The 18,711-nt window shown below is 39.1% G+C and overlaps 1 protein-coding gene across 3 annotated transcripts in view; it reads right to left on the reverse strand.

Moving 5' to 3' along the window:
* Positions 1–1,425: 1,425 nt before the first annotated feature.
* Positions 1,426–18,711, reverse strand: part of SLC17A3 (solute carrier family 17 member 3) — a 28,180-nt gene continuing 10,894 nt past the window's right edge. Inside the window, exons 3-13 of one of the 3 annotated variants that reach the window (XM_056132360.1) lie at positions 18,509–18,705; positions 17,880–18,113; positions 17,711–17,798; positions 12,319–12,405; positions 7,488–7,606; positions 7,036–7,200; positions 6,613–6,742; positions 6,365–6,512; positions 5,951–6,041; positions 3,926–4,067; positions 1,426–2,388 (exon numbers count right to left, since the gene is read on the reverse strand). In XM_056132360.1, coding sequence (XP_055988335.1) covers positions 3,933–4,067; positions 5,951–6,041; positions 6,365–6,512; positions 6,613–6,742; positions 7,036–7,200; positions 7,488–7,606; positions 12,319–12,405; positions 17,711–17,798; positions 17,880–18,113; positions 18,509–18,705 — 1,394 coding nt within the window. In that variant the 3' untranslated portion in view covers positions 1,426–2,388; positions 3,926–3,932. Of the gene's footprint in view, positions 3,325–3,925; positions 4,068–5,950; positions 6,042–6,364; positions 6,513–6,612; positions 6,743–7,035; positions 7,201–7,487; positions 7,607–12,318; positions 12,406–17,710; positions 17,799–17,879; positions 18,114–18,508; positions 18,706–18,711 lie in introns of all 3 variants that reach the window. The other 2 variants (XM_056132359.1, XM_056132361.1) reach the window with 2 other exon arrangements.

Below are 18,711 nucleotides of genomic sequence, written 5' to 3' on the forward strand. Positions count from 1 at the left end.
CAAGCAAGACCAGGTATGTGGGTTCCAGGATTAAATCTTCATGCTGCATGGTGGCAGAGGTACCAGGCTGTCCCTCCTCGGCTCCCTGCCCGCTCATCAGCCTGGTCGTCACACCTACAATGTGCCTTCAGGCACCATCTTAGGGTACCAACAGGCCTGGTCCAGAGATTCCCAATTGAATCCCAAAATTGATTAGTGCCCTACAGAAATGTCTCTGGATCCCAACCATTTACAATCTAGGATTCCAGAAGCATGCAGCTGAGGCACTCAAGATATTCAAAATGAGCAATGGACAATAAATGATCTAGCATATGTCCCTGGCAGGCAGGCTTGCATAGTGGCGGGAAAATTCAAGCAAAACATAATACCCAAAAGCATAGAGAGAGTATTGGGGAAATTGCCTGCCATGGAGGCAGAATGAGGACTGGGATGGGAGGGGAGTGGATATACTGGGGGCACTGGTGGTGGAAAGTGTGTACTGGTGGAGGGATGGGTGTTTGATCATTGTACATTGTATGGCTGAATATCAAACATGAAAGCTTTGTATCTGTATCTCTTGGTGATTCAACAAAAAAATAATGCGGGGTTCATGTTCAATTCAATCAGCTCAATCAATGGCTGAATAAACAGCATTAAAAAATTTAAAAAATAACAAAAATAACCATGTAGTTATTCTCTCCTCTTGCAAGAATCCCACAGGGACTACTGCCAATGTTGTCTCACTCTAGAAGTCTGCCCACACATGCACATATCTTTGTACTGTTAAGTTTCCAGTTTACCTAAATTCAAGTAAGAGGATGGACAAGTATTCTAAAAAATGATAAATTTTCTGGTAGCTAGCAGAAATGTCCTCAATTTGCTGTCTTGTGCAATTAATTCCTACTGTGCTCACAAATAAATTAATCCATATACAATATATTCCCCATGTGCTTATTCCCAAGTGTACTAGAGTAAGCATAAAATACACGTATTTTTTTCTCCACATACCACAAAGCAATTCTCCAATTCTGTTCAGACACAAGTCTTTAGAATCAATATCTTACAACTAACTTAGTGCAGTTCTGACACTATCTACTTGGAGATATTGTCATATCCCATAGCTTATGGATTCCTACAAGTTTGATTCCACTTTAGATGCTATTGACAGTTATAGACTATAGATATAGGAATATATCTTAGTGGTATAGCACCTGTATTTCACGCATGGGACTGAAAGTTAATTTCCCAGAACCACTCTGTACCATCTGGTGCAAGGCATTATCCTGAGGGAAAATGGACCCCCTCTCTCTTTTACAAAAAAAGACATTTTTTAATTGAGGTACCAGGATTTACAATACAATTACAATTAATCATGCTTTTCATGCATACATTATTTCAACATAAGGCCCATTATCAGAAAGCCAGGATAAAGGATAAATTCCAGTGTACCAAGAAGTAATCTTTATTGAGATACAATTGAAAACATGATATTATGTAAATTTAAAGTGCAGAACCAGTTTAATTGATACACACATATAAATAACAAAATGCTTGCTACCATTGTCTTAGCTACAACCTCCATCATATCATGCAACTGTCATTTCTTTTTTTCTGCGGTAAGAATATTTAAGAACTAATTCTCAGTAACATTCAAAGAATACTGTTATTAACTAATCTCTCTGAAGTGCATTAGATCCAAGAACTCAGTCATCTTATAACCAGAAGCTTGTATCTCTTAACTAACACTTCCATTTTTTCATGTCACCAGACTTTGATAACTTCCAATCTAATCTCTGCTTCTGTGAATTTGGCTTTTCATAGATTCCACTTGTAAGTGGTACTTGCTTTTTCTGTTTGACTTACTTCATTTGGCATAATTCCTTCAAGATCTACCCATAATGTACAAATAACAAGATGTTCCTCTTTCTCATACCTGAACAGTATTTTATAATATATAAATGAAAAACAGTGTTCATAATATATAAATCTCCTTTCTCCACTCATCATTAATAAACACTTAGGTTATTACCATATTTTTGCTTTGTAGATAATGCTGTTGTAAACAAAGAACTGCAGATACTTCTTTGAAATTTTGTTTTTATATCTTTTATATATATAGGTAGAATATGCTGTGTCACAAGATAATTCTATATTTTAATTTTTTGAGTTACCTCCATACTGCTTTTCACAGTAGCTACAATGGCTTACCATTCTATAAACAGTACATGAAGATTCCCTTTTCTTAACATTCTCACCAACTTGTTATTGGTTGTCTTTTTTGATAATAACTATTCCAACAGGATTCAATCATGTCTCATTGAAGTTTTGATTTGTATTTTCTGATGGTGAGGTGATGTTTGGCATCTTTTCAACTTGTTTATTTTCCATATGTCAAGACTTGTATGTTTTCTGTGGGAAAATGTCTATTTAGTTCTTCTATTTTCAATTAGATCTGGACTTTTATTTTTGCAGTGGACTTGCATGAGTTCTTCATATATTTTGAATATTAACCCTTTATCATATATGTGATTTACAAATATTGTTACCCATCCTATAAATTACCTTTTCACTATGTTGACTGATTTCTACATATTTTTTCTTATTTATAAATTTAGCATTTGTTATTTTATGTATGTTTTCTTTATTCTCAAAATAAGTTCTTGCACCTGAATCCTTATCTCAAGTACCATTGAGTCTATTCAAATTTAACTTTCTATATTACGTGACTTATTTTTAATTCAGACCTAGTAACCATCTTGTCAAACTCTTTAACAAATACTGGTGACTATAAAAATCGGTCTTAAAAGTAGAGATCACCACAAGAGCAATCTAGAATATGAACCTTGTCCTGTGAACATTCTCTTTTTTTAAAAAAAATTTGTATTTTACCCTTACACTTTGTATAAACACTCACTGCGGTTTACAAAGTTGTTCATGGTGATTTGTTACAGGTCGTGAACATTCTCTGACCCTAACCTCCCTGCTCCCACAAAGTAAACTTTTATTCTAATACTGGTACACTAAATGCTTTGAGTTTTATATATGATTTAGCTATACTAATACTTGAAACCCAGGAAAAGAAATATGATAGACTCATGCTGGGCAATTTGAAAACATTGTTAAAAAATTCAGTTTACACAGTATTGGACAAGTTGTAGGAAACCAAAGGTAGCTTACGGGATTCCAGAACTATCAAAGTTTAAGATCAAAATGGCCTGAGAGGCCAGGGGATGATAAATTTCCCAGATGGTATCCAGAGTTCTTGCTTGCCAGGGACTTGTAGAGGATCCACTACCAGCAGAGACTATGGAGAAGATCTTGGAGAAAAATACTTTCCTGTTTTCTCTGAAAAATTCAGCAGACACTAGGGTTAAGACAGTATCAGACACAGCTCATTTGGGTAGCTTCTTGGGGCCTGAGAGGGTGAAAAAAGGGTGGAGCCAACAGAGGCAAGAGCAAGAGAACAGTACCCAGACCAATAAATAGACTGACATGCATGTTCACAAATAGGAAAAAAAATGTTTTTTTCATAAATTTTCACTCAAACTCAAATCATGCCCTATGCTCCTGCATTTGAAGCTTAAAAACATTGTTTTCTGTTTTGAGAACAAGAAATTGTCTATCTAGAATTTGGCAATCTCTTCTGAATCGACGCTAATTCAATAAAAGCGACCACTTATTGAGCGCTGTTTTATTTGAATTTTAACTTTTCATATTTTCCTCAAAAAGGAAATGAGTGAAATTAAAGTGTCTTATATTTAAAATGAGCTGCAGCAAACAAAATTTTTTTTTGTTGGTGTTTTCACCGCTGAAAACTTTGTTTATGAAATAAGGTGCCTAGTGACTTTTCCATCTCAGGGGAAATAATTAAGAAAGAAAAATGACATTAAGTTAAAAGTAAAGTGTTTCTAGAGTTATAACCATAGATGAAATCATTATGTTTTACCTTCTTTTCATAAACGAGTGAGTTTATTCTCTTTAGCCCATTCTTGGACATCTGTTTCTCCAAATATGAGGAAGAAGATCAATCCTGCTAGGTCAATGGCAAACAACATGAAGAAGATATTCCTCCATCCAAATTCAGGGTCCTAGGGGCATAAAACCTCAAATAAATTTGACTTTTTTAAATTTCTTTTTTATAAAACTCATATTCATAGCTAGGAAGAGAGTGTTTGCCACTGGGCTTCCATATAGAAATTTATTTCCTGCTTGCTATTGATATTTGGGTGGAAGTATCAGGTAGCTTGATATTTGGGTGGAAAGAAGAATTATTTAAAATGTTCTTAATATAAGAGATTTAGAGACTTTTGTAATTATCCTACAGAATTGCACTTAGTACTGTTTACAAGGTGGCAACTATTTTTTCTTTGGCATGAATCTTGACTTTATAAAATATGCCAAGAATGCCTTCAAGATTATTCTTAGATGGGTATGATAAAGAGTAAAAAAGATTGAGAACCTTGGAAGTAGACAGGTAAAAAGTCAAAAGTTGTGTCTCCAAATTATATTATGGGGAAGATTTAATCACTTAATCACTTAATCACTTAATCCCCGTTATTCATCGATTTATTCGAGCGGGTGCCAGTAACGTCTCCATTCATCCCGGTTGCGTGCTAGCGTAGCCCAATGGTATCTGTTCGTTTTAGGAACATGTAGAGCCTCAAACCGATCATTTAGGGTCTTGACGAAGAAGTCTGACCATCTTATAGGTGGGCGTCCACGTGATCTTTTGATGTCTCGTGGAATCCAATCAGTAATGGCTCTAGTCCAGCGGTTGTCTGTAAACCTCATTACATGTCCAGCCCATCTGATTTTTGATGTCTTGGCAAATGAGACAGCGTCCCTGATTCTTGAGCGTTGACGAAGATCAGAACTCCGGATTCTATCTCTCATTTGAGTGAATCGTGATATTCCAAGCATAATTCTTTCGATTCCTCTTTGAGAGACCCGAATAGTGTTCTCATCCTGTTTTCGTAGGGTCCAGGTCTCTGAGGCATATGTTAATGCAGGAAGAATAGTGGAATCAAAGAGATGTGCTCGTAGTTGGAGGTTCTTTGTCCTTTTAGTTATTTCTTCAATGCTCTTGAAGGCATTCCAAGCCGCTCTCTTCCTCCTGCGTAACTCAGGTGCCAGGTCATTCATCATGTTGATTTCTCGACCTAAGTATATATAACTGTTGCATTCGGAGATGGTGGTTCCGTTGAGAGCGAATGGAGCGTCAGGAACAAGGCTGTTTCTCATAAACATTGTCTTCGTAAGATTCAGCTGTAGTCCCCAGTAATGGGGAAGATTTATTCTATCAAAATTTTATTTGATTATCAGGAAGTTAGAGTAATAATATTTCACAAGTATAACTGATTGAAAGACATTACTCTACATGAAATACCTAAAATAATACATGATGTTTCAGACATGTAGATGTTGGCTTTCAGGATCCCTACTTTTTATAAGGTTATTGCAAATACAAATTTTAAAATGATGCAAAAGACATGACAAGTCGTATCTACGCATAGACCCAACAACTCATAATACCAATATGGTGTTATGATTTGTTTCAAAGATCAAATATTACCAATTAGTTCTTTAGTCTCAAAAAGAATCAAGTCTGAAGTCAAGAAAGAAGCTGCTCTATATTTTCCCTTGTCAGGTTGATCTCCTGACAAACGCCACAGTTTCATTTGATTTTCCAAAACACAGGTAACTTCTTTATTCTAGTTTTTTTTTGTTTTTGCTTTTTGGGTCACACCTGGCGATGTTCAGGGGTTATTCCTGGCTCTGCACTCAGTGATTACTCCTAGCAGTGGTTAGGGGGCATATGGGATGCTGGGATTTGAACCTGGGTCGGCTGCATGAAAGGCAAATGCCCTACCTGCTATGCTATCACTCTAGCCCCTATTCTATTGCTTTTTATGCATGGACTTGAAAGAGAATTTTAAGAGTCCCTCACAACAAGAAAACATTACCTGATTACCTGATCGAGAAGAAATCCACAAACTGTTGGTGACAAGATAGCTGCTGCTTGAGAAAATCCCCTCGAGACTCCCATGAGAAAACTGGAGTGTCTGTGGGTGACATAAATATTCCAGGCTAAAGCCAGAAATTCTTCACAGTGCCCCCCTTAGCCTTAACCCTCATATATGGATCCAACACATCATTATTTTAAAAAATATTTGTGTATCTTCAACCAGAGAGACCAAGACAGAGGGTACCTCCACAATCCTGAATGAAAAATGGAGGCAGTTTTGCCTAGGATTCTAGGTCGTGATTTATTAGTGTTTGAAATGATTTACAAATAACTTCGGAAAACAATTTGGGGATTCCCAAAAAGCCACAGGAAAAATTTTTTCAGAAAATGTGAAAATCAGAGTGGATCTTCCGGTCTTACCTTGGAGCGATATCTAAGGCATTGATATAGATCCCAGATTGACAGAATGGGAGTAACCCACAGGAGACAATCAGGAGGGTCATTGTTGTGATATAGCTGGAGCTGAGGTATGGCAGGACCACAAGCAGTACTGAAGGAGGGAGGCTCCCTAGGGAATGAGGAACAGAGCATTTCAACAATGAGATGCATCTTTCCATTGTAAGCATGCTTAATGACAGACAGAGCTAACCCTCAGGCCCTGTTCTTACCTACAAATGTAGCAAGTTTTCTCACTGTAATAAGCCTAAAATTCTTTGAAAGTAGAAAATCTGCCAGTTGACCTCCCAGTATTCCACTGAACCAGGACACAATAAAAGGAAGGGCAGACAAGAGTCCATTCTGAAGGTGGAGGGAGAAAAATGAATACATCAACATAATAAATGCAGTGAAATAACATTTTTTATTTTTCAAAGGCACTAAACATCATCTTACTGGAACATGAAATCACACATTATTAAGATAAACAGTTGTCTTTTCCATCACACTATCAGAAAACCTACTGGTATGAATGTCAAAAATTTGATTTTTTTTCTGGGTAATAAAGGATCAATTTTTCTAGGTGGGTGATTTACAAAGGCTGTATAAATAGTGAGTTATGCAAATAGGGGAAGAGGAGGGGAAAAGATACTCACGTCTCTGATGTTAACATTAAACACAGAGCTGATGTAAGTTGGTATGTATGTAACCACTGTGTGAGTTAACCCTTGATGCGCAAAACAGCAAAGACACATGGACCAAAGTGGAAGAGATTTGACCATGGCTCTGATGGGGAGAGATGGCTTAGAAGAAGAGATAACCTGAAAATAAATTTGCTGGTCACAAAAATAAGGACAGAAGAATCTCAAGCATTTTTTTTGTTTGCTTTGGGGTCACAGCCAGCAGAGAGCTCAGGGCCTACTCCTGGGTGGTGGTGGTGGTGGTGGTGGGGAAGTGGGTTAATTTGGGATGCGGAGGATCCGACCAGGGTTGGCTGCCTGCCAAATGTACTATTGCTCTAGTTTCCCCAACATCACAAACGTTCTTGAGTACCCCTAGAAATTCAAATCCTGACCCGAGCTCAATGGAGAGAAGTGGAGACATGTACCTGTTGTTCCAAGGAAGATAGGATATATTCTTTTTCTGTGATGTTTATCCATGGGTGAGACCTGGGATCATCATAAACTAGAGTAAACCATAGAAGACAGCAGATACAGCCAATACCTCCTGCAAACAGAAGGTAAAACTGGTTAACTGAACTGATTTCTGCTTTTGTATAAATTTCCTTTACAGTCGAAGGTCTTTTGGTATATGTCTTTGTTCATAATACTACATCTCTCAAAAAGTCTGTGTGAATATACAACTTTCTAGGACCCACTCATTTTCCCTTTCTTTCTTTCTTTCTTTCTTTCTTTCTTTCTTTCTTTCTTTCTTTCTTCCTTCCTTCCTTCCTTCCTTCCTTCCTTCCTTTCTTTCTTTCTTTCTTTTTTTGCTTTTTGGGTCACACTCAGCAATGCACAGGGATTACTCCTGACTCTCTGTACTCAGGAATCACTCCTGGCAGTGCTCAGGGGACCATATGGAATGCTGGGAATCGAACCCAGGTTGGCAGTGTGTAAAGCAAACGCCCTACCCACTGTGCTCTTGCTCAAGCTTTTCATCCTCATTTTCCTTTCTTAACTAGATGTATTTGTGGAAATCACAAATGTTAGAACTAGCACAATCGTGTCTTAATCTTTTGGATTTTAGTAAAGGAAAATGATCTGCTCACCAAGCTTGTAGATTTTCACACTAAGCAAGACTCCAGACATCTGTGGATATGGTTTCCTAAAATTTAACTCATTAATGACACTCACTGGTGTCCTGTCCACTAACTTCACAGGTAGATCCAAAATACTGTTTCCCACTCAGATGCTAGCATGAGTGTGTCCACAGGTTACCCCCACTTGTGATTTGTCTACCAAGTCAAGTTTGCAGTTAGGGTTCTACGATACCCTTAGATAATTTGCTAGAATGGCTCACAAATTCAAGGGCAACTTTGCTTATGTTCGTTCACTGGCTCGTCATAAAGGACAAGTCAGATGAAGATATGTTTAAATTTGGAAGGGTCCTGAGTAGAGGACATTCTGTCCCTGTGAAGTTGGGGCATGTCACCATCCGTGTATGTAGATGTGTTCACCAATCTCAGAAAGTCATATCTAAGATTCTTATGGAGGCACAGTTAGTTATTAACTCAATCTACAAACTCAATCTACAGCATCCCTACTGGAGGGCAGGAGGGTAGGGTTATTGGTCTCAAGCTCAACTCTTTTTGGCTGCCCACCCACCTCCCCCGCTTCCACTATCCCCCACGTTATCCAGGAGCCCACCAAGAGTCACTCATTAGAAGAAAGATGTTCCTATACCTTTGAAAATTAAAAATAATTTAGGAACACTTGGAAGCATCCTTCACTATTTTCACTGAGGCAATTACAAGGCTTTTAGGAGCTTTAAATTAGAAACTAAGTGGGGCTGGAGCGATAGCACAGCAGGTAGGGCATTTGCCTTGCACGCGGCCGACCTGGGTTCTATTCCCACCATCCCATATGGTTCCTCGAGCACTGCCAGGAGTAATTCCTGAGTGCATGAGCCAGGAGTAACGCCTGTGCATCACCGGGTGCTGGGTGTGACCCAAAAAGAAAAAAAAAAGAAAAAAAAAGTAAAAAAAAATTAGGAACTAAGAAAAAGGAAAAGACTTATCTCAAGAAGAAAAGACTTATCTCAAGAAGTCATTCTAATAGGTATAGAGAAAGAAAAAAGAAAGAAAAAACTTATCTCAAGAAAAAAAGACTTATCTCAAGAAAAGACTTATCTCAAGAAAAGACTTATCTCAAGATAAAAAGACTTATCTCAAGAAGTCATTCTAATAGGTATAGAGAGGTATTGTCATTTTATTTTTATTTATCTAAAAATTAGGTGTTTTTTTTAAAATTTCTTCTGGGGTATTCGGGGCTTACTTCTGGTTCTATGCTCTGGGATCACTCCTGCTAGTGCCCAGATCACTCACAAACACTTTACTCACTGTACTGTCTCTCTGGTCCCTTCATTGCTATTTTAATTAGCCTTTCTCGGATGACCAAATTGTTGAATTGGGCATCTTCTCATGAGTTTATTTTCCTTCATTATTAACTCTTTGAATTGTCTTTATATTTTTTACATTTTTGTTATTTTTTAATTAATGTGTTTTGCGGATCATTACACATTTGGCATAAAGTCTTTATAATACTATGTTTTGCAAGAGTTTTCTCCATGTCTCAGTTTATCTCTTATAATAAGGTCTTTTGAGGCATTTTTTTAACTTGATGAAATCCACCCTATTAATTAGTCATATAATGGGGCCAAATTTTGCTATTATACCATATAAATGTAAGTCCAACTATAAGACAAAGATTTTTTCTCTTGTTTTCTTCTTGGAGAATAATAATTTCAGGGCCTAATAATGTCCTCATTTCATCATTATTATTTTTTTTTAGGTATTTGGCTTATTCTGGAAAATTTCTTCTGATTTTTTCTAACTTCATTAATCTTTTCTTCTGTTGTCTCTAATCTTCCATTAATTCCATCTGTATGATAAAGTTTCAATCTCCAGAAATTTAAATTGAACCTTTTCAAAACATTCCATGTCTGTATTTAACTTTCAAACATTATAATACAATAATTATAACTATGAATCATGTTATAATATAGTCATTGTAAATATAAATTTTCTTTATAATGCAGTTATTATAATTATTTTAAGGTGACAATTCTAACAGTTAAGATTTCCTGGTTGGATTTAATAGCTTCATTATCCCCCTTCAGAATATTGTCTTTCTGCTTTTATTTCTATACCTGTCATCTATTGTTGGGCCAGACACAAAGAGTGATATGAATATAAACATATTTCAGACTTATTCTAGCATAGTGTTATGCTACATGGAAACTATGTGATCTATTTTGGTCTCCCCAACATCATTTGGTGGAGGGATATACACCAGTATTTCCTCTATAGCTAGTCACTGCTCACAGCTGAGGAAAAATTTTTATAAATACTCTCTTCAATGACCATGAGTTGTAAATGTTTTCCAAACTGTCTTGTGGAAACAAGCAATGGCCTCTGATTCTCCGTAAGTTCTGGATTCTGTCATTTAATGTTTCTTAATTACTTCTTTACCCCTTTCTCAGATGTCTTAAACATAGATATCCTGGTCAGAGCTCTGCTGAGTATCAAGGGTATAGGATAACAATTGATTTGTCCTTTCTCCCTTGCCACAAGGAGTTTAGGTTTATCGGGTTACACCCAACACAGTGCTCCTGAGTCACTCCCATTCCTTTGTTTATCTGTAACCACTTCTCTCTGCTCTCTTCCCCAACCAGTTAATCAGCTTTTCCCCCTAATCAGACTCTGTTTATTTGTAAGGTCAGATTCTTCTAGGACACTGAACTTGTATCATAAACTAATAGTGCCTTTCTTCTCTCCTTATGTCTTTTGAATAGTTTTCTTTAAAGCAATGTCCTTTTTGTATAGATACAGGAAGACAGTTAATATTATGCTTTTGTAATTTAGGATTTAAGTGGCTTTGAGTATTATTCACTCCTGGACATTTGCTTTCTCTACTTAAGCCTCAGTTGCCCTTTGTTCCTAACACCCCAAAAGCAGGGTCCCGACGAGGGACTGAATGGACTCAGGGCAAGCGGTGAGCTACCCTGGCGTCTAAATGGGTCAGGCCAAAGTGCCACTATTCTTAACTATAAGTTAAGAGTTTGATCATAAACAAATGCTGTCGTGATCCAAAGGTAATGACGAGACTAGGACCCTGCTAGGGATAGGAAAGACTATCTGGCCTGAGCACTGTAGTATGAGATTGAGATGGCCCTAGGAGAGCAATTCTATAAGCTTAATGTATTTCTTACTGTGTCCATAAAAATGATTAATATTATGAATGCCTATGTGTTTGTTGGACAAGGAGAGGAGAAACATACCCAGGGGATTCCGCTCTTGGGTGGGTTGACCTGCTAATGAGAATCTGTCCTAGAAGCAGCTTTCCCTAAGGGAAAGAACTTTACCCCTATTGATTGTGACCACACCTATGTGTAAACCCCAACCCCTCATGCGTTGGTATTTAACTAGACTATAAGAGTGGATTGGGGGATCCGGATCCAGACTGCAGAAGGAGAAGGAGAAAAGGGGATCCAGATCCAGATTCCAGAGCCAGAGGGAGAATGAAGGGGGATCGAGGGGGAGAATGAAGTAGCATGGGGGAGGAAGAAGCAGGAGGAGAATCAGAGGAGAATGGAAATGAGAATGGAATAAACTGCAACTGACACCAACCAGCCTGGCCCTTGTTTCCTTCCTTCGCTTGCCCATCGCCATCGACCTCCCCAGGGTGGGAGAACTGGCATGAGACTACCGAACGCGGGCGGCGGGAGAGATAGACGGCACTGTCTTTTTTGAGTTTACTCAAAGGGAGAGTGTGAGATAATCAGGGTTTTCTTTTGTATACTTTTATCCTTTCTTTTCTACAAGTTCTGTCTTCTTTTCTGGAAAAACAGTACGGTGGGCAGGGCACTTACCTTGTACTGGCCCACCCCGTTCTATCCTCAGCACCCCATATGGTTTCCTGAGTACCACTAGGCATGACTCCTAAGCACAGAGTCAGGAATAAGACTGAACACTGCTGGGTCGGGGCCCCCAAACTAAGAATATTAGTCATGATACATTATGATTGGTTAATAGCATGCTGGGTATAAGGGCTTCAAAATTCCCTGATGGTGTAGATTTATTGTTCCTAACATTATATTAAAGCATTTACTTTTTCTTGGATTTCTTGTCTTCACTTATCTTTAGAAAAGTACAGAAAGATAGATGCTCAGAGAATCTCCTTCAGGGAGAGAATTTGGGAATAGGAGGAATAACTTACCAAAGACATAAAAGACAAAAGGCCACCCAAGGGCTTGGCTGATGACACCACCGAGGAGGATAGCAATAAAGATTCCCAGCATCACTCCTGTTAAAAGACAGATAGCTGTGGGCTCTGGAATATGTGGACTCAGAACAATAACTAACACGTTATAAGCAGAAGAATTAAGCCAAGGAGACAAATTTATTAGAATATATGAACGTCAGACTAATGATTAGCTCTCCTGACCATACAGTCTTTTCTGAAAATTCCCTAATAACATTGTAGATGACAATTATTGCTATATCTTATGCTACTCTCATTTTTAAATTATACACATCATGGGCTTATCATAAAAGTAAATTACCACAAAGAGCAAATGTTCCCCTCTTATGCCTCCCAAATACATCTCTACTCTTAAAAAATTAGCTGGCAGAAATAATTTATTATATAATATAAAATGTGTAATTTTTCCTCTCTGCACACACACACAACATTGATTTTTATATACATTTATCTCTTTGTACAAACATTTATATAGCAAGCAGAATAAAATTAGATTGATTTCTCAACAAATGTGCTAAAATAACACTTTACAATTTACAATACTTGCAGAGTTTTCTCATATTTACAAGGGCACTTATCTTCCTTACTAATTTCTCAAACTTAGGTTACTTTGGTTTTCATTTTCTATAAACATTTGCATAAATGTGTCTATATGTTAATTACTATTTTTATTTAATTTTTTGTTTGGGAATCACACCTGGCAGAGCTCAGGGCTTACTCCTAACTCTGTGCTCAAGGATCACACTTGGTGGACTTTGAGAACCACATAGGGTGCTGAATATTGAACCCTGATGGGCTGCACGTAAGCCAAGCTCTTTACCTGCTGTGTGATAACTTTGGACCTAAGTTATAACTAATTTTAAATAAGCACCATCACAGTATCTATTGTTCTGTGGCATTCACTCTTCATCTAACAATTGTCTTGTAAATATTTTTATGTCATTGTAGGTTCCATTGGGTTGGAGAGATAGCACAGCAGGTAGGGCGTTTGCCTTGAGCATGCCCAACCCGGCAGACCCAAGTTCGATTCCTCCATCCCTCTCAGAGAGCCCATCAAGCTACCAAGAGTATCTCACTCGCATGGCAAAGCCTGGCAAGCTACCCGTGATGTATGTGATATGCCAAACACAGTTAACAACAAAGTCTCACAATGGAGACGTTACTGAGCCCGCTGGAGAAAATCGACTCTAATCAGATCTCTATTCTGATGCTTCAGAGATCAAATTCAACATGATTCATACCCTGAAAAATCACTTCATGAGCAAACAAATCTATCTGTATATGTTTGAGAAGTCTACTAAATATGCACATCCAGGTACATTTTTTAAATTTAGTTTTTATCTTTATATAGTGATAAAATTCTTAATTTTAAAATTTTAGGAATACTTGTGGCATTATTTGAGGATCTTTGTTTATTCTATAGAAGACTAATAGCAAATATCATATGTTAGATAAAAATTTAGTCAGTAGCTTTGAGATAGGTAATGGATTCATAAGTTGTGCTAACTGGATATAATTGACAAAGAATGACAAGTAGCTTGGAATAAAGATAGAAATAGATGGAAAGACAAAGAGATATATAGCATTAATCAGTCACAATTATTTAACTATGAGATTCAACATTTATGATGCATGTGAATCCTGGATCTAGAGGAATCTTAGAACAGACATCCCTTTTAACTTTAAAGACAGCCATCCTGGAATGACTATCTTTAAATCAGTCATAGTGAGAATATTTGGAGCATAGAAACTAATACATACTGTACAATTAAACACAAAAGCCTATTGGTTCTATGATATTTTCTTCAGTTTGTCTATTAGAGTGTCTTGGCTACCAGTTTAGAAAGGCAACATGTCCTATGATAGACCTGATTCAGCTTTCAACATTTGTATTTCTAAATTAATTCATAATGATACAGGCAGTGACAGTGTCTTTATTTCCATTACTTTCTGGCATTGCATCATCGTTACATCAAAGGTATGTGTCTCTTTCATTTGCCTCAAATTTTCACTTTCCACAAAAAAAATGGCATCTACAAATATCCACCCGAACCTGGATTTTAGTGTCTTATTTTATTTTATTATTGATTAATTTTTAAAAAAATTTTTATTAGTGTGTACTGGAGCAATAGCACAGTGGGTAGGGCTTTTGCCTTGCACGCGGCAGATCCGGGTTTGATTCCCAGCAAGCCATATGGTCCCTTAAGCACCGACAGGGGTAATTCCTGAGTGCAGAGCCAAGTAACCCTTGCGCATTGTTGGATGTGACCCAAAAAGCAAAAAAAAAAAAAAAAATTATTAGTGAAACACCATGAGCTATATCTAATCTTTGATAAGGGAGCAAGAAATGTGAAGTGGAATAAGGAAAGCCTCTCCAACAAATGGTGCTGGCATAACTGGACAACCACATGCAAAAAAAAATGGGCTTAGACCTTGACCAAATACCATGCACAAAAGTCATATCAAAATGCATTAAAGATCTCAACATCAGGCCAAAATCCATAAGACACTTTGAAGACAAGGTCGGTAAAACCCTCCACAATATTGAGGCTAACGGTATTTTCAAAGATGACACTCCACTGACCAATCAAGTGCAAACAGAGATAAACAAATGGGACTATCTTACATTAAGAAGCTTCTGCACTTCAAAAGATACAGTAACCATGTGGCTGGGGCACCCCGGGGTTGGGGGGGGGGGAAGGGTGCTGTCCCTTCGCCTGCTCCACCTTGGTGACTGACATCCACCAGAGGCCATTGGACAGTCAGGTTTGGGTCTGCAGTGACAAGACACGTGGGGCCTCACAGATTGGTGTGGAGCCGGCCCTTTCCTCCCCATCCCAACGAGTTCCCGAGTCGCTGCCCATGAATGGCCTCTTTGGCTCCCGATCAAGCAGTTTAATGGCCATGATCCCAGAGACTCAGAAACAAATCTCGAAACCCAGCGGCTTTTGGCAGAAATGTGTCCAGTCCCTGCAGTGGGTTACTGGTGCTGGGCCACCACAGGTGGAAATAGGTTGGGTGTCTTGGCCTGTTCCCCCTGGTGGCCCAGTGGCTGCCATCCTCCAGAGGCCACTGGAAAGTCAGGTTTGGGTCCGCAATGACGAGACACATGGGGCCTCACAGGATGAGGGTGGAGCCGGCCCTTTCCTCCCCATCCCAACGAGACCCTGAGTTGCCGCCGACGAATGGCCTCTCTGGCTCCTGATCAAGCTGCTTAATGGCCATGATCCCAGAGACTCAGAAACAAATCTTGAAACCCAACGGCTTTTGGCAGAAATGTGTCTGGAACCCACAGTAGGTTACTGTCGCCGGGTGACCCCAGGGGGGATAGGGTGTTGTCCCTCCACCTGCTGCCCCTAGGTGGCTCGGTGGCTGCCATCCTCCAGAAGCTACTGGACAGTCAGGTTTGGACCCTCAGTGACGAGACCCGTGGGGTCTCACAGGATGGGGGTGGTGCTGGCCTTTTCCTCTTTGTCCCAACAAGACTCTAAGTCACCACCCATGAATGGCCTTTCTGGCTCCTGATCAAGCTGCTCAATGGCCATGATCCCAGAGACTCAGGAACAAGTCTTGGAATCCAGCAGGTTTTGGCAGAAATTCCTCCAGATTTAAGTGTTAAAATTTCAGAATTTCAAAATCCCACAGCCACGCAACGTCATGTTATTTTATTATATTTTTTTTTTGGTTTTTGGGTCACACCTGGCAATGCACAGGGGTTACTCCTGGCTCTGCACTCAGGAGTTACTCCTGGCGGTGCTCAGGGGACCAAATAGAATGCTGGGAATCGAACCCAGGTTGGCCGCGTGCAAGGCAAACGCCCTACCCGCTGTGCTATCTCTCCAGCCCCTGTCATGTTATTTTTAACCAGCAATAAAAACAAATTGTGTACTGTTGCCTTTTCAGCAGATCTGAATGATGGGGTAAAATCCCAAATAATAATGGTGGGTCTGGTGTCAAAATATTGAATGTGCTCAAAGTAGAGAGAGACTAATGTGGAAATCATCTGCCCCACAGGAAGGAGGAGGGATTGGGTTTTGGGCATACTGGGGTTTTTGGTGGTGGAGAATTGGCACTGGTGAAGGTATGGGTGTTTCATTGTATGACCGAGACTTAAACCCGAAAGCTTTGTAACTGATCTCACGGTGATTCAATAAATAAAATTATGAAAAATTTAAAAAAAGATACAGTAACCAGAATACAAAGATTATCAACAGAGTGGGAAAGGATATTTACCCAATGCCCATCTGATAAAGGGTTGATATCAAGGATATACAAAGCACTAATTTAACCCTACAAGAAGAAAACATCTAACCCCATCAAAAAATGGGGTGATGAAATGAACAGAAACTTCCCCAAAGAAGAAATCCGAATGGCTAAAAGGCACATGAGAAAATGCTCTACATCACTAATTATCAGGGAGATGCAGATCAAAACAACAATGCGATATCATCTCACACCACAGAGACTGGCCCACATCCAAAAGAACAAAAGCAACCTGTGTTGACATGAATGTGGTGAGAAAGGGACTCTCCTTCACTGCTGGTGGGAATGATGACTGGTTCAGCCCTTTTGGAAAACAGTATGGACGATTCTCAAAAAATTAGAGATTGACCTCCCATTTGACCTAGCAATACTACTCCTGGGAATATATCCCAAAGAGGCAAAAAAGTACAGTCGAAATGACGTCTGCACTTCAATTTCATTGCTGCATTATTCACAATAGCCAAAATATGGAAAAAACCTGAGTGCCCAAGAACAGATGACTGGTTAAAGAAACTTTGGTACATCTACAGAATGGAATACTATGTAGCTGTTAGAAAAGATGAAGTCATGAAATTTACATAAAAGTGGTACTACATGGAAAATATCATGTTAAGTGAAATGGGTCAGAAAGAGAGGGACAGACATAGAAAGATTGCATTCATCTGGGGAATATAAAGTACAAAATGGGAGACTAACACCCAGGAATAGTCTAGATAAGTACCGGGAAGTTCACTCCATGGCTTGGAAGCCAGCTGCACCTGCTGGGGGAGAAGGCAGTTCAGATAGGGAGGGGAGCACCAAATAAAGGATTTTGGGAGGATCCTCCCAGGATGAGAGATGCATGCTGAATGTAGACTATAGACCGAACATGATTGCCACTCAATGCCTTTTTTGCAAACCACAGCACCCAAAAGGAGAGAGAGAGAACAAAAGGGAATGCCCTGCCACAGGGGTGGGGTGGGATGGGGTTGGAGGGGTGGGAGGGATGCTGGGAGCATTGGAGGTGGGGACTGATGGAGGGATGGGCACTGATGGAGGGATGGATACTAAATCATAGTGTCTTATTTTAGTTACATGTTTTTACCCGATAAAGCAATGGTACAGAGTCGGCTTCGTTCACGTGGAGGACCCCATTTTTCCCAAAGTGCAAACTGACCCCCAAGTGCTGATCCCTGAAAGAAAAACAGAGCTCTTTACATATGTGGTTTCCTTATAGGAATGTACAATTTAAATTTAAAAAATTACATGCATACCTGGGTTAATCCCTGAACTACTCGAGTTGTAATGAGAATTATTAGTCCATGATCAGCTGCCAGAGGAATAAAGAGAGTGAGAAGTGTAGATCCCAACAAAGCAAACCCAACCACTCTTTTGGTTCCTATTATTCCAGCAAGGTATCCACTGGGAGCCAGAGTCAGAATGGTACCATAGTTGATAGACGCAAATATAATGCCCTGGATTTGAGGGCTCCAATTATACACAGGTGCCTTAAAAAGAAAAGAAAACAAAACAACAGAGAATGTTGTAGTAAACCATGTATAGCAAGCTTCTTGCATCACTTAAAAAGGATCTTTAGCTCTTTTTTTGGCTTTTGTTTTTGGGTCCCAACAAATATGTTCAGGGTTTACACCCGACTCTGCACTCAGGAATCTTCTGGTGGTGCTTGGGGGACCATATGGAATGCCAGGATCGAACCAGGGTTGGGTACATGCAAGGCAAGTGCCCTACCCGCTGTACTATCACTCCACCCTCAGAATCTTTAGCTCTTTCAACTTGCTTTCAACTACTATTCTTGATTAAAGATTTTCACTCAAAAATTTCACAAATATAAATGAACAAACAACACAAAACAAGAACACAACTCAAGTCTTGCATTGCTTACCTTTGCAGGAAAACTGGTCTGGGCATCAAATGAGTCAGAAAGCCCCTCGGTGGAGTCATTAAGTTGGAGCTGATGGTTTGTGGTGTTGACCATGACCACCATGGTGATATTGATGATCATAGCCTGTGCCCTTATTGTGAAGTTGCAGAGATGTGCGACAAAGGCTATTCCATAACGTATAGAGCACAAGGTTGGAACTGGAA

This window comes from Sorex fumeus, unplaced genomic scaffold (assembly GCF_029834395.1).
Source record: "Sorex fumeus unplaced genomic scaffold, SorFum_2.1 ptg000094l, whole genome shotgun sequence".
Classification (NCBI taxonomy): Eukaryota; Metazoa; Chordata; class Mammalia; order Eulipotyphla; family Soricidae; genus Sorex; species Sorex fumeus.